This window comes from Phoenix dactylifera, chromosome 5 (assembly GCF_051530095.1).
Source record: "Phoenix dactylifera cultivar Ajwa chromosome 5, Ajwa_hap1_PhDact_Kaust_v1.1, whole genome shotgun sequence".
Lineage (NCBI taxonomy): Eukaryota > Viridiplantae > Streptophyta > Magnoliopsida > Arecales > Arecaceae > Phoenix > Phoenix dactylifera.
The window spans coordinates 9,814,984-9,839,721 of NC_143194.1; the positions used below are offsets into that span (position 1 = coordinate 9,814,984).

Sequence of the window (24,738 nt, forward strand, 5' to 3'; positions counted from 1 at the left end):
ATCTTTTTTTTTGGGTAGTATATTTTTTTATATGCTAAAAGGATATTGACAATAGTTTTTATAAGATAAAAGGGTTCTGATTTGATTTCTGAGATAAGATAATTAAAAAATATGAGAGGCCTGGGCCCATACAAAATCCACTTGATTCATTTTTCTCAACCAGTCCAAGATAGGCGAGCGGTATATTCTGGTGGTAGGAGACGCCATTCTTTTTTTTCTTTTGTCAAACTGAAACTGAGATGAGAAGGAAATGAAGCGTTCATGGCTTGAAACTCTTTCCCTACACAAAATGTCACAGCATCAGGAAAGCAAGATGCGAAAGAGGCTTTTGTGGTGTCAGGCTCTAATGCAGTGGACTTCAAAGCCTTTTACATTATGTATGGTAGATGATTATTTTGTCTCAACTATTTAGGAGAAAAACTTAGCGCTCTGTTGAAATAATATTATTGGGCTCTTGAATACTAGTGCACAAGGTACGCCATCTTGGTACCGGATCCCATACCGGTGCCACCTTATTACTATGTTGGTATGCTTAATATAGGGATTGCTTCAGTGTACTGAGTGTCGGTACACCTCTCGTACCACATACCAGTCCCGAACCAGTGTGGTATGGTATACGTCGTACCTCCCGGTTTGGTACGGTATGGCATACCTTCCTAGTGCATGTTTTTTGAACTTTTCTGGACCATCTTGTTTTATGAGCATATCTGAATTCTGAAGTGTTATGATGCTTAGGATTTGTAAGGTAGTGGTAAATGTTTGGGCGAATTTTTTGACAATGTGGTCTGATATATCACCTTGTTCACCTTATCATGGAACTTGTTTTACTGAAAAGCTTAATATCCCTCTTAGTTATTAAATTAACCTGATTGCGTTGTGTTGCTTGAGTACGTTAGGTGGTTGTTGATAAATATTTTTTGAAATTTTATGTACTGCAAATTTGATTCCATTTTTAGTTATTGAGTAATTGTCTACTGATTTGACCTACTAGTTGAAGTTGCTCTCTGGTGCATTGAATGAGAATTACTGCTGATGCTCTTTGGTCCAGGACTTTGCTTTTCTTTTCTCTCCAACGAAGGTCAATCCTACAGCTATATCCTTTTCTTCATCACTCCTATCACATTTTTGGAAATAGAGGTTTACCCCATTGCAGAGGTGTTAAGGTCCATTTTGAGGTGATTGATATTGGTATTTGAAAGTTGTCCACTTCGTCGGCCTGTATGTGCTTTGATATTTGTCAAAGCCTAAATTGTTGGTTGTTATCCTTTTGCATACAAATAATCATTTCTTATTAAATGAAGTTGGGGGTTTTGTGTATGTTATCCAATAGAAAATTACTACTATGCTGGGACTTGTAGCTGTTTCATTTTTGTTGTTTCATTATTTTCTTTTGTCATGTTTGTTTTCTGGGCATTTCATTTGGATTTAAAAGTTTTTCCCTTTCTAGGATGCTTACAAATGTTAACCTAGTGAAAGTTGATTTATATGCACTTGTCTCATTAATTAGTCAGTTGGGTTCTACTTAAGATATGACATCTCAGAAATAGGTCTTACATGGTGACATGAGTATAGTTGTTAGGCATTCATATGCATGCACAAGCACGCACATAGTGAGAGAGATACAAGCCTGTATTCCCAAATCTGATTGGTGCAAAATATGTGGTGTGTCTTTTCTCAAAATTTGAAGCATCGGTCATGATCTACATCATCTAAAATTCCAACAAACTAGAAGTTCAATATTTGGGACGCTCCCCTCCTATTGCACATGTGGTGGGTTTTTCATCAAAATTTGAAGCATCAGTCATGATTTACATCATCTAAAATTTTGAAAAACTAAATGTTCAAATTTTGAGCTGTTCCTCACCTATGGATAGTATAATGGTGAGATACATAATTTATTCAATTTATGGTTAAGAACTCTGTATCAGAAATTTGGTTGACATATGATTTAAAATATTAGATCTTGATCAGCTATTTGGATTTTCACTTTATGTGGCAAACGTTGCATTTTGTCAATTTAGCACTAATGGTACTATCTGTTTAGTTTCAATTTGATGCATATGTTAGAAACAAGGATTTTTAAGTGCTAGTGGCATGTGGTGCCCTGGCCTATGGCCAGCATGACATGTGAAATGTGCTGTGCTGACATATAACTTGTGTTGGAACAGCAATATGCATGGTGCTGGCGTTTACTTTTGGTTTGGGATTTTTTTTTTTTTAAATTGATGTTTTAAACTTCTTTCTAGTCAAGCATAACTTCATACATGAAGAAAATTTCTTAAATCAAAGATATTTATATATATGGATGTTGATGCAATGTGGCTTTAAGCTAACGTGACGTCTAAACAATGTACTAATATTAATTTCATGACATCTCTTGATAAAAGTTTATCGTAATCATTCATAAAATTTTGGATGAAAGAAATTTGGGACTAGGATATGACTTTTTGTTGGAGCTCTGGATATTGACAACATTTGGATATTACAAAATTTATGATCTTATGATATGGGAAATTATGTAGCATTTAAAAGTCATTATTTTTGATCCAATCCTGAAAATTCAAACCCTAAAAAGCCTTGATTTTATTCTTGAATTGAAAAATTGACCTTATTTTTTAATGGAGTCCAAGATCTTGACTATTTTTGTTGAATTCAAATGGGGTTAGTTTCTTATTTACATGTAGTAACTCTGTTAAGAAAGTTATCTAAATTATATTCCTGCATACCAGCCTTTTTTGAATTAATTGTAGCTTTGTTGAGTCATAGATTACACACTCCTCCAAGGCAGTGAAATGATGGAGAAGAAAACCTTTTGGGCTTAAACTAAGCAATGCTTAGTTGTATCGGTCTCTGCCAGTTGCCATGGATACCTAGAGGTATTAGCATAGGTCACTACTGGCTAGTAGGTCTTTCTAGCATGTATTTGCCTTGCATTGGTCTAGCTTTGGACCTGCCATTTGGCATTTCTAGTACTTTCTATGGTATGAAATCCCAAAAATATGTTTTTTTCCCCTTTTCTTTAGATATTTTAAGCATTCCCAAATCAGTTGGGTTTGGCTACATGAATCCTTTTCCTCTAGTTGGCTTTGCATTTTCTAAAAGATGCAGAGATATCAGGTCCTTCATTACTACCTCATCTCATATGATTTTTAGTCTACTTTTACCCCTCATTTTTTCTACATGTATTAAATTTTTGCACTTTCTAAAAGATGCAGAGATATCAAGTCCTTCATTACTACCTCATCTCATATGATTTTCAGTCTACTTTTATCCCTCTTTTTTTCTACATGTATTAAATCTTTCCTTCTTGCTAATGCATTTCTTGGCCTATGTTCTACATATCCGAACTTTCTAAGTTGTGCTTCTCTTAATTTATTCTACTTTTTTTTGTATTACCATGCATCCATCTCAACGTTCTTATTTCAGTCAAACTTATCTTGTGCACATTTTATTTTAAACTATCTAATATTCTATACCATAAGGTGTAGCTGGTCGTATGGCTGTCTGTAAAATTTCTCCCTTCAACTTGGCAAGCATCCTATGATCGCATATATTCTAGTTGCACTTCTTCATTTTATACAACTTGCTTTAATCTTATGGATAAGATTAAGGATCGTTGTGTCGGTACCAAGGCCTAGACCGGCTGCCTGGTAGCATGGTTGGGTGTGTTCTTGTGCTGTTCTATGCCAGGCCCATACTGACACAACAGAGAGGGCGAGGGAGAGGGAGAGAGAGGGTGGAGGGAGGGAGGAGACCGGCGAAGCACATCTTGATATGATAGAGAGGGAGGGGGAGAGGGAGAACGGTAGAGAGAAAAAAAGAGAGAGGGAGGAAGGGAGAGTGAGGGGGAGGGAGGGAGAGAGGAGGGTGGCAAATGTCCGATGGCGGGCTGCAGGTGGTTGGGGAGCTGCATGGAGGAGTGGAGGGGCTCCACCTCCAGTTCCTCTGTTTCGTTCGAAACAAAGATCCTGGAGAGGAGCCTTTTTTTTTAATTTTGAAAAATTTAAGTGAAGTTGGTACCAACTTCACTTAATTTTTTCAAAATAAAAAGCTTTTTTTATTTCCAAACCTTTAATTTTTCAACCCTTGCCGACTTCACTTAAAATTTTCGAAATTAAAAAGGACACCCCTTCGGGACCGCTGTTTCGAATGAAATAGGAAAATTGGAGGTGGAGCCTTTCTTCCGCCCCTCCGCACGGCTCCCCGTCCTTTGTGGCCCTCCGCCGACCTTCGAGCCTTCTTCTACCCTCCCTCACTCTTCCTCTCCCTTTCTCTCCCACCTCTCTCTCTTTCTCTTTCCTTCTACCTCTTTGTCTGTTTCTCGATTTTATTGTCGGAATCATCCCGCTTGGTTGCCAGACAGCTTGGTATTTCCTGAATTGGATGGTTCGGAATGGTTCCACTTTCCTTGGATAATTTTCTTCTCTTTCCTAAATACTGAAAATGATCACTTTTAGGAGCTTCATGATCCTCAATTTTCACTCCACCTTCATCTCTATTTCTATTTTTACTAAAACTACATTCCATGTATTCCATCTTGGTCCTGCTTACCCTAATATTCTTAGATTTTAATACACTTCTTCATAAATCTAATTTACAATTAACTCCGACTTTAGTTTCATCCATCAAGACTATATCATCAACAAATAGTATGCACTCTTAGATCCTAATACACTTCTTCATAATTCTAATTTATGATTAATTCCGACTTTAGTTTCATCCACCAAGACTCAGCAAATAGTATATACCAACGAATATTGTCTCGAATATTGCTAGTATGCTCATCCATAACTAGTGCAAAAAAGTAAGAACTTAAAGCAATTCCTTGATGTAAAATTGTTATGATTGGAAACTCACTACTCACTAGTATTATTACTAGTAGTTCTCACATAGTAACTGCTCAATTTTGCATGTCCTTAATCATATTAATATATCTATTGAAAACTCATTTCTTTTCTAACACTCACTATAAGACTTCTTCAGGGATCTATCATATGCTTTATCTAAGCCAATAAAAGTTATATGAAGATCTTTTCTTTTTTCTCTATATTTCTCCATTAACTTCTAAAGGAGAAAATAGCTTCCATGGTTGACCTTCCTTGAATAAAATCAATTTGGTTCTCTGGTATTTTTATATCATATCTTAATCTGTGCTCAATCACCCTCTCTCAAAGTTTCATTGTGTGGCTTATGAATTTAATACCACAATAGTCAGAACAATTTTGAATATCGTTTCTATTTTTGTAAATTGGTACTATAATACTCTTCCTCCATTTATTAGGCATCTTATTGGTCTTTAAACTTTTGTTAAACAAATTTGTCAACCAAGTTTCTCCCACGTCATCTAAATACTTCCAAGTCGTCATAGAAATTCCATCAGGTCGAACTGTTTTTCCTATTTTCATCTTTTTCATATGTTTCTTTATCTCAGATACTTTATTTCTACCCCTATACTTAACATTTCTATCCTCAATCTCAATGGAACTAGTAAGGCATTCTAAATTGTTTACATGATTTTTATTGAATAACTTATTCAAATAACTTTTCAATCTTTCTTTGATCTTGTCCTCCTTAACAAAAATTTTGTGATTTTCATCTTTGATTCTTTTGTCCTTTTTTAGTTTTCCTTTCTTTTAGACTTGCAATCTTCTATATTTCTTTCTCCTCACCCTTAGTTTCTAATTTGCTATATATATGTGCTTTGAATCTAGCCTCTTATACCACCACCTTAACTTCCTTCTTAGCCATCTTATAGCTTTCATACGCTTCTCTATTTACATTTGGGTAGTTTTTTATGCCACTCTCTTTTAGTCTTAATCGCCAACCGAACTTTCTCATTTAACCACCAAGTTTTCTTACTAGATAGCTCTTTTGTTTGATTCTCATTATGCCATTGTAGCCGCTTTCTTAATACTGTTAGCTATCTTTCCCATATAATGTTGATTTTTCTATCTAGACCCTATTTTCCTTCCCTTAACATTCTATTCTAAAATGCTATTTGTTTCTATACTTACAAATTCCACCACCTAATCCTCAGGTTCCTATTTTCTGTAGTCAGTCTCTTCTATTTCCTAATATGTGCATCCAAAACCACCAATCTATGTTGGATGGTTAAACTTTTACTCGGTATAACCTTATAATCTTTGCACAAAACTTGATCAGTCTTTCTAGAAAGGAAGAAATCTAATTGACTAGTATTTTGCCCACTTTTAAAAATGATCAAGTGAGAAATCTAATTGACTAGTATTATGCCCATTTTTAAAAGTTATAAAGTGAAAGTCCTTACAATAGGTGTTACCTGGTACTAAGGCCCTGTTTGGGGGAGCTATTGGCAGTAGAGCTGTTGGAAGTAGAGCTGTTGGAAGTAGAGCTGTTATAAAAAGCTGTTTGTTGTTTGGTAACTATATTTTTAAAGTGCTGTGGCACTTTAACATATGTTTGGTAAACAAACTGAGAAAGTACTTTTATATGACAAAATTACCATAAAGGACATTGCATAGTATTATACAATAGAGCATGATAAAAGATAATATATATTAATACATAATATACGATATAGTATAATATTACTGTAATATAAAATATTATTATTATAATATAGTAATATGATATTGCATAGCATAGCATAATGGTAATATAATTATTAGAGTAAATTAATTTTCTATTATATAACATAATATTAAATTATTTAACATAACATATTAATGTATTATGATATAATGTAATATATATTATATTTATAGTATAATACAATAATAAAGATATAAAATATTATAATTATTAGTATTAATTAATTTCTGATAATATAACATAATATTAAATTATTTAAAATAACATATTAATGTATTATGATATAAGGTAATATAATATAATATGTAAAGTATAATACAATAATAAAGGTATAAAATAATATATTATTAGTATAAATTAATTTCTCATAATGTAACATAATATTAAATTATTTAACATAACATATTAATGTATTATGATATAATGTAATATATATTATATTTATAGTATAATACAATAATAAAGATATAAAATATTATAATTATTAGTATTAATTAATTTCTCATAATATAACATAATATTAAATTATTTAAAATAACATATTAATGTATTATGATATAAGGTAATATAATATAATATGTATAGTATAATACAATAATAAAGGTATAAAATAATATATTATTAGTATAAATTAATTTCTCATAATATAACATAATATTAAATTATTTAACATTACATATTAATGTATTATGATATAATGTAATATAATAATATATTATAGTATAATACAACAATAAATAACCATTTATCTGTTTAATAGATTATCTCTTTATTTAACTATTTGCAATGGCGACAAATTCACTATACTTATCAATATCATAAGGATCAGATTATTTGCCACTCACTCATTATTTTTCTTTTTATTTATTTATTTATACGTTCATTCGTATATATATTTTTATTTATGCATTTATTTATTTATTATTTTATCCATTGAAATGTATTTATTTATTATCTTATTTATTTATTCATTCATTCATTCATTTATATAAATATTTATTTATTTATTCTTTTCTTTTCTTTTCTTTTCTTTTCATTTATTTTATTTTATTTTCTTCTTTTTTTTCCTTTTCTTTTTTTCTTCTCTTCTTCTCATTCTTTCCTCTGCCCCCTTCTCCGTTCTTCTCCTCCCGCGCGGCCGGCAGCACCGGAAGGGGGCCAGGCCGCGGGAGGGGGCTGGGCCGTGGCCGGCAGCAGTCTCGGTGGCCGACGACGCCGGAGGGGGTGCGGCACTACGGTGGCGGGGGAGAGAGAGGGGGTGCGGTGGCGGGGGAGAGGGAGGGGGTGCGGCACTGCAGCGGCGGGGGAGAGGGAGGGGATGCGGTGGCGGGGGAGAGGGAGGCACTGCAGCGGCGGCGTGGGAGAGGGAGGGGGTGCGGCGGCGGGGGAGAGGGAGGAGCAGCGGCGGCGGCGGCGGCGGCGGTGCGGGGGGGGTTGCGGGTGGGTTGGGAGGTGGGTTGGGAGAGGAACAGGCGGGCGGGGGGGGTGCGGGTGGGTTGGGAGGTGGGTTGGGAGAGGAACAGGAGGGGAGAGGAACAGGCGGTGAGACGGTTTTGGGAGAGTAATTTTTTTTTTAAAATGGGGGTATTTTGGTCAAAAATATAGCTTTCCGAAAAAGCTGAAATAGCTTCCTCCCAAAAGCTCCAAATTGGAGCTTCCTCCCAAAAGCTGTTTTCAGCTTCCCGCAAAAGCTGAAACAGCTTTTTAAAAAATTTACCAAACACAGTTTTTCATCTAAGAGTACTTTTGGAGGGCCAGAAAGTGCTTTCTGGCCCTCCAAAAGCTCCCCCAAACAGGGCCTAAATCATATACCATTGTGAAGTCTAATCTGGCATCTCCTTCCATATTTCTATTGTCAAAACTGTGACCTTTATACACCCTTTCAAAACCTGTATTGTAGTTTCCCAAATGCCTTTCTAAATCTCCTCCAATAAGTATCTTTTCTTCAGTAGGAATATCTTGAAATGTTGTTATGATGATCAATAATGATCAATAATGTATAATGTTCTATAAGTGATCAGTCAATCAGATTTCCATATGAGTTCTCATCAAACTAAATATTATCATTTTGCATTTTGCACACTATAGGATATTAATGTGATTGACTCAAGCCATAGTGTTGATAGAACATAATCTAGTTCGATCAAAAAGTCCAAAATGTCTCTTTAATGAAATTTAACTCGGAGTGACATTTTTGTAGTTGCCACCTCTTTTAAACAAATAACATGTACGTGTATAAAGTTGTCACCATAGGGATGTAGATATGGTTGAGTTCAATAGTTAACACTGCAAAATGCAAAGCATATGTATCCTAATCGATTATAACGTCACCCACTATCTAGACAATATCAATTTAAATTGCAGTGGGACATGCCTTTTGTTAGTGGAATAATAACTGGTATTGTTACTATTTTAATGTTTATCTCATGGACATGAGAAGGAAATCTTTTTCTTCTTGCTAGTGAATTTGTTGGCCTTCCCACTTCAGGGAGTTGTGCTTGGTCGGTTGATTTAAATATTACAAATGTTCATGATAGTAGTTTTCTGGTCATAGATAAAATATATCGTGATATGCTTAGTCCCTTAGATGAAACTGCATTGTTGGGTACATATATTTGTTAGTTTCACAACATCAACAATAGTATGATCTTGGTGATTTAGTGCAAACAACTGCTCAAATTATATGTTGTGGTGTCACTCTTAGGTGTTCTTCATGCTTCTGTTTACATATGGTGACATTGCTTATTATGTAGGGCCTAGCATATCAAGCAGAGAGATGACATTTTCAGGCATCTCAGAACTGCTGATATTTTGAGAACTGGATTTCAGTCAGTGTCCTTGAATTTCAATGTTTCTTTAGCAACTAGTGGAGGGTTTGAGTTTCTATTATTATCCAATGTGTGAACACTTGCGTGAAGATTGTCTTAGTAAATATACAAGGGGCAGCGACAACAAGCTAAGTGCTGTCATGATGTGATTAACCTTCTTGGGAAAGAAAGATCATAAGAACTCTTAAATGGGTAGTGAAATATGTACATATGTAGCATTTTATGGTACCATGAAATTGAGTGCAATGGATATGTTCACATACACTTTTCATGTACAACCTGGATTGAGGGAAAAAACATGTGAGATTGCCTGGACAAATGCTATATGGAAATTATCGAGTGATCAGAGCTGAAAAAGAAGACCCGAAATTTTGTGAACAATGCGGGGTGGAATTTGTTGATTCTAGGATACGAAGATATCAAATGGGATACTTTTGAGAGAATTTGCAAAAGGAAAGCTTGAAAATGGGCCGGAACTATTTATTTTTCCAAAGACTTATATTTCAGTACATCGAGGACACTATAATTCAGCACCTTTTCTCCATTCTGCCTGTTTCTTCAAAGATGTAATCTTGCTCCTGTAGGTTCAAATAACCTGATTTATCCTATCCATTTAGCAAGATGACTGTTTGTCCTGCTCTAAGTTCCTGGCATTTGACAGTCACAGAACACTGTACTAACTGCCTTCACACAATTAGTGTCCTATTGCTATATTTTCAAATATTACTAACATGAAAATTCTCTGCAAATTTATCTTTATGTTTGCAATTTCACCCTGATTTGGTTCTGCTGGAATCATGTATGTTAGCCTCCATTTCTTCTCACATTCACTAACATAGATCTGCATGTACATGTAATCTTTGTATACACAAAGATATTATGTGGGTTTGACTACCTTTTGATATTTTCTTTCCATACAGATTGAGGGAAGCATAGTGCATATTATGAAGGCACTAGCAAGCCATCTTTCAGCTGCACCAAGTTTGATAGAGGATGACTCACTTCAGCTTCTGTTTCATATGGTTGCAAATGGTTCTTTGAATGTATTTGCTCAGTTTAAAGAGGGCCTTATTCCTTTGCATACCATTCAACTTCATCGACACGCTATGCAGGTTTTTGTTTCATGCATATTTAACAGCAACTTCTTTGAATTTAACAAGAAACTTGAATGATACTAAGGTTTGCCGTACCGATGTACCGTGGGCACCGGTACCGGTTCGAACTGGTGCGGACCGATACTGAACCAGTATTACTGGTTCGGCTTAGTTCACGCATCCAAAAGTTCTAAAAAAAAATTGGAACCAGTACGGGCCGGTACGGGCTGGTACCGGTTTTTAACAGCGAACTGGACCGGTCAGAGCCGGTACCGGTTCGGTACGGGCTGAACCGGCCAGTACGGGCTGGTTCAACATTCCTTGCTTGAATCACATCTCAACTTTCTAATGCATAATTTCCTTTGATTGTAATACAGATACTTAGTCTCCTTCTTGTCAATGACAATGGAAGCACAGCAAAATATATACACAAACATCATTTGGTATGTTTTCTTCCTTTGACTTCTCAATCATTGCATTATATGCTAAATGAGTGGCTTTAAATAGTAAGTATTATTATGTTGTATGGATGGTAACATAACTTTAGGACTACACTTATACAACATTTTGTTTGCTCTAAACATCCTATGCAAGCTGAGCTCATGACTTTCAAGATTGTCATAAGCTGCCACATAAACACCAAGTTGGTCCTGCCTAGGTGCCAGGAAACTGCCTAGGCACCTGGCACTTTCTAGGCTGCTAGGGGGTGTGGCGTCTGGCTGCCTATCAGATGCTTTATTACTAGGCAGACACCTTTTTCTAAATCAATTGAACACTTCAAATTTCAGCCATCTTCCTGCATATTTTATGAAGCATATCTATTGTCTAGTAATTTGTGGTACATTTAGTAAGTCTTGGAGGGTGAATATCAAACCACTTTAAGACTTCCATGCTTAAGATTGCAACTTCCAACTTGTGTCTTCCCACATCTAATAAAATGACAGGCTTCCATTATGCAGGCCTCTCTTAATCTAGACCCTCCTCTCCAACATGAGTGGCGGATCTAGGGCAGTGAACAAGAGAAAGTGGGGAGGCCAGAGATTAGGACTATTGTATTTGGCATAATTTGATTATACAAGTCTGGTATACTAATTTTGAGGGATTTTTAACTCCAGCGGCCCACATGATTGCCTAGGTATTCCACCTAGGCATTTAAGCAGGGCCACATCCTAGGACCACCAAGTCATTTTGACAGCACTGATGATTTTCAGTAACCAGTAAACATAAAGAAATTTTAATATTACATATATACCTAAGTTGTATCATGTAAAATCCACAATTCATGCATACAAGGTCATGTATGCAATTTTTTTTTTTGCTGGTGCTGTAATAACTCTTTTTGGTTTTTTCTCAATTACATAATTTAGCATCTTTGACACTTTTGAGGTGTAGATACAATTAAACTATCTGATCAGTTATCGAATTTCTATCAATTGTTTCAAAAAATCAGCTGCTTGAGAAAAGGTGATTGAGCCATATCTTTAACTGGTAAGCTGGATTCTAGATGGATGGATGCCCATGTTATGGATCAAAGCATAATCCATGAAGGTTTGATAACTTTCCAATACTATTTGGTGCCAATCCTTTGTAAATTGGTGCTGATCAATTGGGAGAAAAGAAATCTGCTTTGTTATCTAGAAAGCTATTGCTTATGTGATTTGACAGCTTTCCTCCAAGATTTCACTTATCTAAATAAGGTTTATATGAATAATTTAGAAGTTAGAAGGCAAGGTAGGAAATTGGGGGGGGGGGGGGGTACTTATTTCATTGTTGAGCGCAGATTACAAGCCAAAGAGCCAAATGGTCACATAATTTTAACTAATGAAACAGTGGCGTTAGTGTTTTGCTTTCTGCATTAATCAGGGAGAAGGGTTTTCTTTTCTGCATCAGTCAGATCCGTGGAATCAACATGAAACAGATGGAAACCATACAATGTTAACTTGCAAGGACAGGACAGTGATTAATCAATTGTATAAACAAGGACACATGTATATTATCAATTTGTCAATTGTACAATTTCCCATACAATTATAAACTTTTCCAAATCCAGATTAAGAAACTGAAGCATAATATGATTTACCTATGGTTGTTTGAAAATTACCCTTTCATAACGCTTATTTATGTGTCTCATGGGGAAGCTAAATGCCACTGCAGTGGGAATTTAAAATATCAATTTATAGTGCCGGACTAATGATTGATTAATTTTTCTGTCAATCTTATGTATAATTGTATATCAAACACTTTCATAACATACTTTACCAATGGTTGTTTGAAAATAACCCTTTCATAATGCCTATAAGTTATATGTGTGTCTTATGTGGAAGCTAACAGCCATTGTAGTGGGAACTTCAAATATCAATTTGTAGTGCTGGACTGATGATTGATTAATTATTCGATCAAGCCTATGCATATCAAATTTTAGATCAGCGTAGCAGTGTTGGACATGTGAAATCCATGTGGTTCGTTCGAGAGGAGCATCTGACTAAAGTCTGTGCAATGCTAAACTAACATGATTGGCTAAGTTTAGACTAACAATTCCTTAATCGAATTCTATTCCCCTATCTGACCTGCCATTAAATTAATTGCCTTAAAAATGTGGTTATTGGTCTGAGAAAAATACCAGAAGACCTGTAATTTGAATTTTCTTTTGGGAACCTGATTCAAGCTTATGTTGATCCCTAGGACTTTCATCACATTGAACTATGACCCTCAAACACTTGGTTACTTGTTCTATTCCCACCCTTAATCTGGTTGACTTAAAAATAGTACCATGAGATGTAATGAACCGTACATGCATGTGTTTAATCTCACATTAGTTGTGCAGTAAGAAGATCGTGGATACTTAAATAAGACAACTTCAAATAATACCTTTTATCTAGTCTTTTTGGGTGAGATCCTAGGCTGTTACAAGTGGTATGATAGCGAACTTGTCCCGTGTCCCATGTTGACAAGGGGACAACTACATGGGCCCTTTTGGGGCCGACCACTAACTAATCATGGTATCTGCGATTTGTTTGTGATTGTGTTTGAGATTGGACCCTTAGCATGGCAAGGATTCCAAGGCTTAAAGTGGGGAAGTATGCGAGGACCCATGCAGGTTTAGTCTCGCATTGATTGTGCACTAGGAAGATCTTGGGTATTTATACAAGTCCGAGGAACTGAAATACTACATTTGTCTAAGTCTTTTTAGGTGAGGTCCTGGGTTATTACTTATAATATTGGAGAATGCATGAGGAGGCAAAAAATTAAGTTGAAGGTGTTGTCGTGGTATAAAAATTAGAAGTGATACTGACAAAAGAGCATTGTATCTAGGGGTTGGTCAATATGACAGTGGCTTAAATTAACAAGGGCGGAACTTTTATGGGTTTGGAAAAAGCTAATTCTGTCTATGGATATAGTCATGAAGAATGATTCATAAAAACTGACCAAATAATTGGGATAGGAGCTATTTGTTGTGATTGTAGATGTGTTACCAAAACAACGGGCACTGTTCTCAGGTACCTAGGACTTAAAAATAATTGTTGTTGTGGATCATCCTTTCATCTGATGGTTTTTTTTAGTATTTTCTGATGAGGGTTGTATGAATGGGGAAGAAGTAGATTACCCTGTACACTGATTTTTTTTTAAATAACCTATTTGCTTCTATACATCTCCTCCTGTTTTTTATCAATCATCTATGCTGCCTTCTTTTCTATTTTTCCCATCTTATCAGGTGGTTTACTGATCTTTTGTTTAGATAAAAGTCCTTCTAATGGCTGTGAAAGATTTCGATTCTGAGAAAGGTGATTCTGCTTACACCATGGGCATAGTAGATTTACTACTTGAATGCGTCGAACTGTCATACAGACCTGGTAAATATCTGCTGATGTTTCCTCTTCTGATATATAAGTTTCTACATTTAGCTTCATTCTACAGTTCATGGACTTTGGAAGCAGTATGATTTAGATTTAGGTTCTTTAAAGTGTAAAAGCTTTGTCCTTTGCACCAATTGTTAGGAAGGGTTTATCTTGATGTAGTATTCTTTATGTTTTGCTTGTAGAGTCTGGTCTTGTCAGGCTCAGGGAAGATATTCATAATGCCCATGGCTATCACTTTCTTGTTCAGTTTGCATTAAAGCTATCCAGCTTGCAGAAGAATCAGGTTGTTCAATCTACTAGTTCAAAATCAGCAGCTCAAGAGACTTCTGAACTGGATGGTCTGGAACCATCTTTCAAACAAGAAGGCAGAGGGGACAGCTCACTATTCGGTCTTTCACCAGCACTGTCCAGGCTACTTGATGTTCTTGTCAATCTAGCACAAACAGGTCCTGTTGAACCTGTTGGTGGGAAGCCCTCAAAATCTAGTTATAGCAAGGCTGCAGGCCATAACAGAAGCCGTACACCTTCAGCCGATAAGTTCAATGACGAGAACTGGGAAAATAGTAATACTAAGATTAAAGATCTTGAAGCTATTCAGATGCTGCAGGATATCTTTCTGAAGGCAGACAATGTAGAACTGCAGGCGGAGGTGTTGAATAGAATGTTTAAAATATTTTCGAGCCATCTTGAGAATTACAAGTTGTGTCAACAACTTCGGACAATGCCTCTTTTCATCCTAAATATGGCAGGGTTTCCTCCATCACTGCAGGAAAACATTCTGAAAATATTAGAGTATGCTGTGACTGTTGTGAACTGTATTCCTGAACAAGAATTGCTTTCACTTTGCTGTTTATTACAGCAACCAATTACTACTAGCCTGAAGCATACAATTCTTGCTTTCTTTGTAAAGCTTCTATCTTTTGATCAGCAGTATAAGAAAGTTCTGAGGGAAGTAGGCATTCTGGAAGTTCTATTGGATGATCTGAAGCAGCACAAGTTTTTCTCTGGAGTAGAGCAGCAAAATAAGACTCCTAGAAGTTTAGAGAGAAAGTTCAGTTCAAATAGCTTCAAGAAACACATGGATAACAAAGATACAATTCTTTCTTCATCCAAATTAGTGGGTTCTGGTTCTGGGAAGTTTCCTATATTCGAAGATGAGGGCACAATTGCTATAGCATGGGATTGTCTTTTCTCTTTGCTAAAGAGAGCTGAAGCTAACCAACTGTCATTCCGATCATCTAACGGGGTCAGCATCGTTCTTCCTTTCTTGGTATCCGATAACCATCGTTCTGGGGTTCTTCGGTTGTTATCATGTCTAATAATTGAAGATGCTTTTCAGGTTTGTATGCATCTCTGATTTTTCTGTATAGAAATAAATGATTTTTCAACTGGGATTTTTTCTATTTAACTTTCCTAACTGGAAATTTATTGTTTCATAATATATGACCTTAATTTCAATTCTATAGAAGTATTTCAGTTGAACTAGATGATGCCAATTCTCTTCCTCCTATAGATAATATCCTTTATGTTCCTCCCAGGCTCATCCAGAAGAACTAGGGGCACTGATTGAGATTCTTAAGAGTGGGATGGTCTCGAGCATTTTGGGATCTCAATACAAGCTTCAGAATGATGCAAAATGTGATATTTTGGGTGCATTATGGCGTACCCTAGGGTCGAATAATTCAGCACAGCGGGTTTTTGGAGAAGCCACTGGATTTTCCCTTTTGTTGACAACATTGCATAGTTTTCAAAGTGGTGACCAGGTAGACACTGAATTGTCTTTAGTGGCTCATATGAAGGTTTTCAGTTTTCTCATGCGAGCTGTAACAGCTGGAGTGTACAACAATGCCATTAATCGATTGAGGCTGCACACGATCATGTCATCGCAAACTTTTTATGATCTTCTGTGTGAGTCTGGTTTGCTTTCTGTGGATTGTGAAAAACAAGTTATCCAGTTGCTCTTGGAACTTGCACTTGAGATTGTTCTTCCACCAACTGTTCTACCAACTGAGAGAGCTTCTTCATCTGATTCATTTGAGGACGAGTCAAGTTTTATTTCAAGTGCCTTACTTGGTTCCTCTAGGCTTGATAGAGAGCGGATATATAATGCAAGTGCTGTGGGTGTGCTGATTCGTTCATTGTTACTCTTTACTCCAAAAGTGCAGCTGGATATACTAAAGTTCATCGAGAAGCTAGCCCATTCTGGCCCCTTCAATCAGGAAAATTTGACTTCTGCCGGTGAGCAGCAAATGCTTCCATCTTATGAGTTATTTTTTTATGCATGATAATCACAATCCATCTCTCATTTGTCTTTTCACCATTTAGGATGCATTGGCCTTCTACTGGAGACAATTGCCCCATTTCTTGAAGGCTCATCTCCATTACTTACACATGCCTTGCGGATTGTGGAGGTCCTCGGAGCATACAAGTCGGTTCCGTGCTTAATATGTCTAGATCTTATATCTAAAGAAGATATATCCATGCCATTAGTTAATCATGTCTATTTACTAGATATTTATTTCTGCTTATAATAACATGTCATGCTTTTATAACAGGCTGTCTTCTTCAGAGCTTCGAGTGCTTGTAAGATGCATTCTTCAACTAAAAGTGAAAAATTCAGGCCATCTCCTTGTTGATATGATGAAGAAGTTAATTCAATTGGAAGATATGAGGTTGGAGAATGTTTCTCTAGCTCCTTTTGTTGAGATGGACATGGGCAAATTTGGTCATGCATCTATTCAGGTGTCCTTGGGAGAAAGAACATGGCCTCCTGCTGCTGGCTATTCTTTCGTCTGTTGGTTTCAGTATCAAAATTTCTTGAAAAGTCAAGTTAAAGAATCAGAACAGGTATCTAAGGCTGGTTCGGGGAGGAGGAGCACTTCTAGTGGACAAGTATTGTGTATATTTTCTGTTGGTGCTGTGGATGATGCCAACACGATTTATGCAGAACTCTACCTCCAAGACAATGGTGTCTTAACTCTTGCAACAAGCAACTCCTGCTCACTGTCATTTCCTGCCATAGAAATGCATGAAGGACGGTGGCATCACCTTGCAGTTGTCCATAGCAAGCCTAATGCATTAGCCGGACTCTTCCAAGCCAGTGTAGCGTATCTTTATCTTAATGGAAAGCTAATACACACGGGAAAGCTTGGGTACTCACCGTCTCCGTTTGGTAAATCACTGCAAGTTACTGTTGGTACACCCGTTGCTCGTGCAAAAGTTACCGAACTATCATGGAGGCTTCGTTCTTGTTATCTCTTCGAGGAGGTGCTCACATCAAGCAGCATATGTTTCATGTATATTCTTGGTCGAGGATATAGGGGGCTCTTCCAGGACACTGATCTTTTAAGATTTGTCCCAAACAAGGCTTGTGGTGGGGGTAGTATGGCAATCCTAGATTCATTGGAAGCTGAATTGCCCTTGGCTTCAAATGTGCAGCGGGTTGATGGTTCTAGTAAACAAGCGATAACTAAAGCAGATGGCAGTGGGATTGTTTGGGATTTGGAAAGATTGACAAGTCTTTCTTTACAGCTCTCTGGAAAGAAACTCATATTTGCATTTGATGGAACATCTTCAGAAGCTTTTCGGGCATCTGGGACATTGTCCTTGCTCAATCTTGTCGATCCAACGTCAGCTGCTGCTTCCCCTATTGGTGGTATATAGACCCTTTAGTTTATTTTATCTTATAGCATCATATTTCCTTGTCTGGAATATGCAGAAATCAATGCCTCTTTCCTTGATTTACAGGTATACCACGTTATGGTCGTTTTAATGGTGATATCTACATCTGCAATCAATGCACAATTGGAGATTGTATTGGCACAGTTGGCGGAATGGCTGTTGTGCTTGCTCTTGTTGAAGCTGCTGAAACTAGGGACATGCTGCACATGGCACTGGAGTTACTCGCATGTTCACTTAACCAGAGTCCTCAGAATGTGAAGGACATGCAAGCCTTGAGAGGATACCATCTGCTTGCGCTCTTCTTGCACCGCAGGATGTCATTGTTTGACATGCAATCACTTGAGATTTTCTTCCAGATTGCTGCATGTGAAGCCTCGTTTTCTGAACCTCAAAAATCCCAAGTAAACCGAGCTATAAGTTTCCCTGTTGGAACTTACCCTGAGTCCAGCTTTGAGGATTTATCATTGCCAAAATTTTCTGATGAAATATCTTCAGTTGGATCTCATGGAGATCTGGATGATTTCTCTGCACAAAAGGATTCCTTTAGTCATCTTTCAGAGCTTGAGAATACTGATTTGTCAGAAGAAAATTCAAACTGCATCGTTCTATCAAATGCTGATATGGTAGAGCATGTTTTATTAGACTGGACATTGTGGGTTACTGCTCCTGTTTCACTTCAAATTGCACTGCTTGGGTTTCTTGAACGCCTGGTATCTATGCACTGGTACAGGAATCATAACCTGACAATCTTACGTCGAATTAACCTTGTCCAGCATTTACTTGTAACTCTGCAGCGTGGTGATGTGGAAGTTCCTGTTCTGGAGAAACTGGTAGTGTTGCTTGGTGTTATTTTGGAGGATGGGTTTTTAGCTTCTGAGTTGGAACTCGTTGTGAGGTTTGTAATCATGACATTTGATCCTCCGCAACTGGCTCCACACAATGAGATTGTTCGAGAGACTATGGGAAAGCATGTTATTGTGAGGAATATGTTATTGGAGATGCTTATTGATTTACAAGTCACCATTAATGGTGAAGAGTTGCTTGAGCAATGGCATAAAATTGTTTCATCCAAGTTGATTACTTATTTTCTTGATGAAGCTGTACATCCAACTAGTATGAGATGGATCATGACTCTTCTTGGAGTGTGCCTTGCTTCTTCTCCTACGTTTGCTCTCAAATTTCGAACTAGTGGAGGTTACCAAGGCTTGACACGTGTGCTTCCGAGCTTTTATGATTCTCCTGAAATATACTACATCCTTTTCTGTTTGATATTTGGGAAGGCTGTCTATCCAAGGGTGCCAGAAGTTCGCATGCTTGACTTCCATGCCCTTATACCTAGTGATGGAAACTATGGGGAGTTGAAGTTTGTTGAGCTGCTGGAAACAATAATAGCTATGGCGAAAGCTACATTTGATAGGTTGAGCATGCAATCAATGCTTGCCCATCAAAATGGTAATCTTTCACATCTCAATGGCACCTTAGTCGCAGAGCTTGTAGAAGCGACAACAGACATGACAGGTGAACTGCAAGGTGAAGCTCTAATGCATAAGACATATGCAGCACGCTTAATGGGTGGGGAAGCAGCAGCCCCTGCTGCTGCTACTTCAATATTACGGTTTATGGTTGACTTGGCAAAAATGTGTACCCCTTTCTCTTCTGTATGCAGGCGAACAGAATTTCTTGAAAGCTGTGTTGATCTATACTTTTCTTGCATAAGGTTTGTTGCCAGATGCTCTTAGCTATGTGTTTATTCCTCCTGACTGCAAATACTATTTCATTATGAATGTAGGCTCCATATTGCTTTTACATTGAAGTCATTATCCTGTGTTTTGTATCTAACCAGCTCAACCCATCATTTTTGTATGACAAATGGTATTTTGCTTTTCAGGGCTGATTGCGCATTAAAGATGGCAAAAAATCTCACAACTGGAGCACCAGATGAGAAGAATTTTAATGATGTTGATGATAATGAAAGTTCTCATAATACATTCTCTAGCTTGCCTTTGGATCAGGAGCAGTCTACCAAAGCTTCTATGAGCATAGGAAGCTTTCCTCATGAGCAGAAAAGTACCAGCTCTGAAGATATGCTCAGGTTGCAGAATTATCTATCAAGTAGCAATGAAGTCAAAGGAGATCATTTGTCACTTGTGGAATCTGGCAAACCTTTCACAGGAGAAGATTATCAAACTCTTCAAAGTTTTGATGAGCAGAGCCTCAGGCAAATCCCGGTTGCTCCCGATGCTCCTTCTCCTGAATCTAAATATCAGGATTCCATTAGGACTTCAGATCCCAAACAACAAACAGATTCCCTTAGCTCTGCATCTATGAATGTGCCTGATTCTCCTGTTCTTTCAGAGAAATCAAATTCCAAAGCAGTAGTGACACCAACTGCATCTCCTATGGTAGCATTAACATCTTGGCTTGGCAGCACAAGCAGTAACAATGATGCAAAAGTACGAACGGCTACTCCGTCCATAGGATCTTCTATCTCTGTGAATGAATATGATGCATCTCCTGATTTAAGATTGCATTCACAAGAATCATCTGCTGCAAAAACATTCTTCCCAATAAATCCAAAGCTGCTACTTGAAATTGACGATTCAGGCTATGGAGGCGGCCCTTGTTCTGCTGGAGCTGCTGCTGTTTTAGATTTTGTGGCAGAAGTTCTTGCTGATATTGTCTCGGAACAATTGAAAGCAACCCAGTTTGTAGAGGGCATTTTAGAGGCTGTTCCTCTATATGTGGATGTGGAATCTGCTTTAGTTTTCCAAGGATTGTGTCTAAGTAGATTGATGAACTTCCTGGAAAGGCATCTTTTGCGTGATGATGAAAAAGATGGGAAGAGACTTGATAAGAATCGCTGGTCTGTAAATTTGGACTCGCTTTGCTGGCTGGTTGTGGATCGTATATATATGGGCTGTTTTCCTGAGCCAGTTGGGGTATTAAGAATGCTGGAATTCTTATTGTCCATGTTACAGCTTGCAAATAAAGATGGCCGTATTGAAGAAGCAGCACCTGTAGGGAAAGGTATATTGTCCATTGCAAGGGGAACCAGGCACCTTGAGGCATATATTCTTGCCATTCTGAAAAACACTAACCGCATGATCATGTACTGTTTTCTGCCTTTATTTCTGAAGTCTATTGGAGAGGATGATCTGCTTTTAGGTTTGGGCTTTCAGACAGAGAGTGGGAAAGGCTTACATATCAAAGCATCGGAAGATGACTCTTCTATCAATATATGCACAGTTTTGCGGCTATTAATTGCTAACAAGCGACTCATATTGTGTCCAAGCAATCTTGATACTGATTTGATTTGCTGTCTTTGTATAAATCTAATTGCTCTTCTCCATGACAAGAGACCAACAGTCAAAAACCTGGCAGTGGATGTCATTAAGTATCTGCTTTTGCATCGTCGGCCCGCACTTGAGGACTTACTTGTTTCTAAACCAAACCAAGGACAAACATTGGATGTTCTGCATGGGGGATTTGACAAATTATTGACTGGAAATCGCTCCATGTTTTTTGAATGGCTTCAGAGCTCCGAGCAGACTATCAATAAGGTCTTGGAGCAGTGTGCTTCTATTATGTGGGTACAGTATGTTGCTGGGTCAGCAAAGTTTCCTGGGGTGAGAATAAAGGGCATGGAAGTCCGGCGGAAGAGAGAAATGGGAAGAAAATCACGGGATGCTGCAAAGTTAGACTTAAAACATTGGGAGCAGATTAGTGAACGAAGATATGCTCTTGAATTGGTTCGAGATCTAATGTCCACTGAACTTAGAGTCATTCGTCAAGATAAATATGGATGGGTTCTTCATGCTGAGAGTGAATGGCAAACTCAACTCCAGCAACTGATACATGAAAGAGGAATTTTTCCTATTCGACAAGATCCAGAATGGCAGCTCTGTCCTATTGAAGGACCATATCGAATGCGTAAGAAGCTTGAGCGCTGCAAACTAAAAGTTGATACAATTCAAAATGTTCTTTGCAGAGGTTTTGAACTGGAAGATGCAAAGCTTGTTATGGAAAAGCATCAAAGTGGTGTGGGTACATCTGGATCTGATGAAAATTCAAATTTTAATATTTTGTCAGATGGTGCTAATCAGAAGTATTTAGATGGTGGTGACTATGAGGAATCATTCAAAGAAGAAGGGTTCACAGCTGAAATCCCAGTCTCTGCTCAGATGGGGTGGAATGATGATTGTTCTAGCAGTATAAATGAACAAAGTCTTCACTCTGCTCTGGAGTTTGGTGTTAAGTCAAGTGCCTATTCTGAACAAATTACAGAGAGCTTCAATTTGAAATCTGATCTAGGTTCTCCAAGGCAATCATCCTCTGTTAGGGTTGATGATGTAAAAACTTCTGAAGAGAAGTCAGAGAAGGAGTTACATGATAATGGTGAATATCTTATCAGGCCCTATCTTGAACCTTCTGAAAAGATTAGGTTCAGGTATAATTGTGAACGTGTTGTAGGTCTCGACAAGCATGATGGTATATTTCTTATAGGAGATCTCTGTTTATATGTTATCGAAAACTTCTATATTGATGATTCTGGGTGCATATGTGAAAAGGGTAGTGAAGATGATCTCTCTGTGATTGACCAAGCTCTGGGTGTGAAGAAGGATGTCTCAGGAAGCAGTGAATTCCAGTCAAAATCACCCTCATCATGGGGCATGATGGCAAAGACATTGGTTGGTGGAAGAGCATGGGCATACAATGGGGGTGCTTGGGGCAAGGAGAAGGTGTGCAGTAGTGGAAATCTGCCACACCCATGGCATATGTGGAAACTTGATAGTGTTCATGAACTCCTTAAACGTGATTACCAGCTGCGTCCTGTGGCTATTGAGATATTTAGCATGGATGGATGTAATGATCTTCTGGTTTTCCACAAAAAGGAGCGGGAGGAAGTGTTCAAAAACTTGATTGCTATGAATCTCCCACGGAATAGCATGTATGTTTCTTGCACAGGCCTTTTCTTTCACTAATTTACCCTTTGCTCTATTTTCCTTGCAGACATATTACTCAAGTTTCTCGAATGGTTGGGACAAGGCTGATGGTTATATAGTGTTTGAGTTTGATGCAAATTATGCGGTAGATATAGATTGATGAATCTAGTTTCATTTGTCTGTCTGCAGATGCATTTATTTAAGTGTTACACATGTTTTTTGATCACATAATATTTTTTATTTTTTAAGCCATAAGTTTTGTTTACATGGAGTTGGCTAAATGAAACATATGCTGCTACTGAACACCTTATCTCTCATCAATTCAGTTGTCTTTTCTGTACATGTGTGTGTTATTTTTTTGTCTTCCTTCTAGAAACTAAGAGAATAGAACTCTATTATATTAGCTCATGCCTGGCTTTTTCACATTCTACATGAAAAGTTAATTTTCCTCTCCCTGATTAGCATATTTGTTTGGTTCTCTAAGAATCTTTGCATGCTTGTACTCTTGTGCCATTATAGAATGCTATCATTGTGGCACATCTCTCTAACTCTTATCCACGACAAACAAACAGCTATGGATAGCTTTTGCTAGATTGTCTTGTGATGCTTACAAAATACAAAATTGATCATGATTCTCTGCAGTATAGATAATTATCTTTAATGGCTATCAATTATTCCTCTTTCTTCCATTTGCTGGTGGTCTTGAAACCAACACCTTTATTGTTTGAGACTCCATAGAACTGTTACAAACAATTTGTTGAAGTGGTATACTTTGATGGAAGCTTTTTGTCAAAATGTGCTCTCTAGAACTATAGAATTGTCGAACCACACACCTCATTTTTAAGTTGTATTATAATCATTGTTATTATTAGTATTATTGTTAATTACTATTACTACTACTAATTTTGTCACTATTGCTGTGGTTGTCATTAGAGGAGTACTAGCATCTGAAGCACTATGCGGTTGATCTTCAAGATCTATAATAGTTTTGTCATAATCTACTATCATAATTCTTAGAAATAATTTGGCGCACAATCTCATATGATCATTACAAGTTTTTTTTTTTTTTTTTGTAGACAAAGCTCAATATGTTGCATTAATCTTGAATTTGTAAATCAATATCTTTGGTATTATGGACTATCTGTCTGTGTATGCAATGCATCATATATTTTCTTGCCTTATTGGTGTTTTTATAGCTAAAATAACCATAATGTTTTGAGAAAGGGAGAAATAATTCCCCAAGTGGTCCCATAAATGCCGCATAATTGATATTAATGTGTTCAAACAGCAAGTAGAAGAATTATAATCATCTCAAAGACTATAAACCAAAGTTGACATTTACAATTGAAGTCTTTTTATTCTTTTTTTTTTATCTCTTATTATTTGCCAATAGAGGGAGGGCCTTGGAGCAACGGGAAGGTTGCTTCATTGCGACCTTGACATTACGGGTCTTAAACATAGAAATAAGCCTCTCTGCATGCAGGGATAAGGCTGCGTACATCTGACCCTCCTTAGACCTCCTGGTAGCAGAAGCCGTACACACTAGGATGCTCTTTATCTCATTTTATTTGAGTAATTCCAAACTAAAGTTCAAACCCGAGCTTTGCTGATGGAGGGATCTTGACAAGAGAAGTAGAAAATAGAGTTAACAATGATCAATTCTATAAATCATCGTCTCTTTCAGCACCCAACTTCGCAACTAATTAGTTTGAATTTTGTATGACTATAATACAATACAAAATTCTCATGCCTAAAACTTGCTATT

At 37.2% G+C, this 24,738-nt stretch overlaps 1 protein-coding gene across 4 annotated transcripts in view; it reads left to right on the forward strand.

The window, feature by feature from the left end:
• SPI (BEACH-DOMAIN HOMOLOG A1) overlaps nt 1-24,738 on the forward strand; it is a 48,552-nt gene that overhangs the window by 13,782 nt on the left and 10,032 nt on the right. For 2 of the 4 annotated variants that reach the window (XM_039128936.3, XM_088721612.1), the window contains 9 exons: nt 10,319-10,510; nt 10,870-10,935; nt 14,229-14,343; nt 14,532-15,688; nt 15,888-16,587; nt 16,675-16,777; nt 16,905-18,004; nt 18,097-19,747; nt 19,919-22,978. In XM_039128936.3, coding sequence (XP_038984864.2) covers nt 10,319-10,510; nt 10,870-10,935; nt 14,229-14,343; nt 14,532-15,688; nt 15,888-16,587; nt 16,675-16,777; nt 16,905-18,004; nt 18,097-19,747; nt 19,919-22,978 — 8,144 coding nt within the window. Of the gene's footprint in view, nt 1-1,048; nt 1,079-10,318; nt 10,511-10,869; nt 10,936-14,228; nt 14,344-14,531; nt 15,689-15,887; nt 16,588-16,674; nt 16,778-16,904; nt 18,005-18,096; nt 19,748-19,918; nt 22,979-24,738 lie in introns of all 4 variants that reach the window. The other 2 variants (XM_088721610.1, XM_088721611.1) reach the window with 2 other exon arrangements.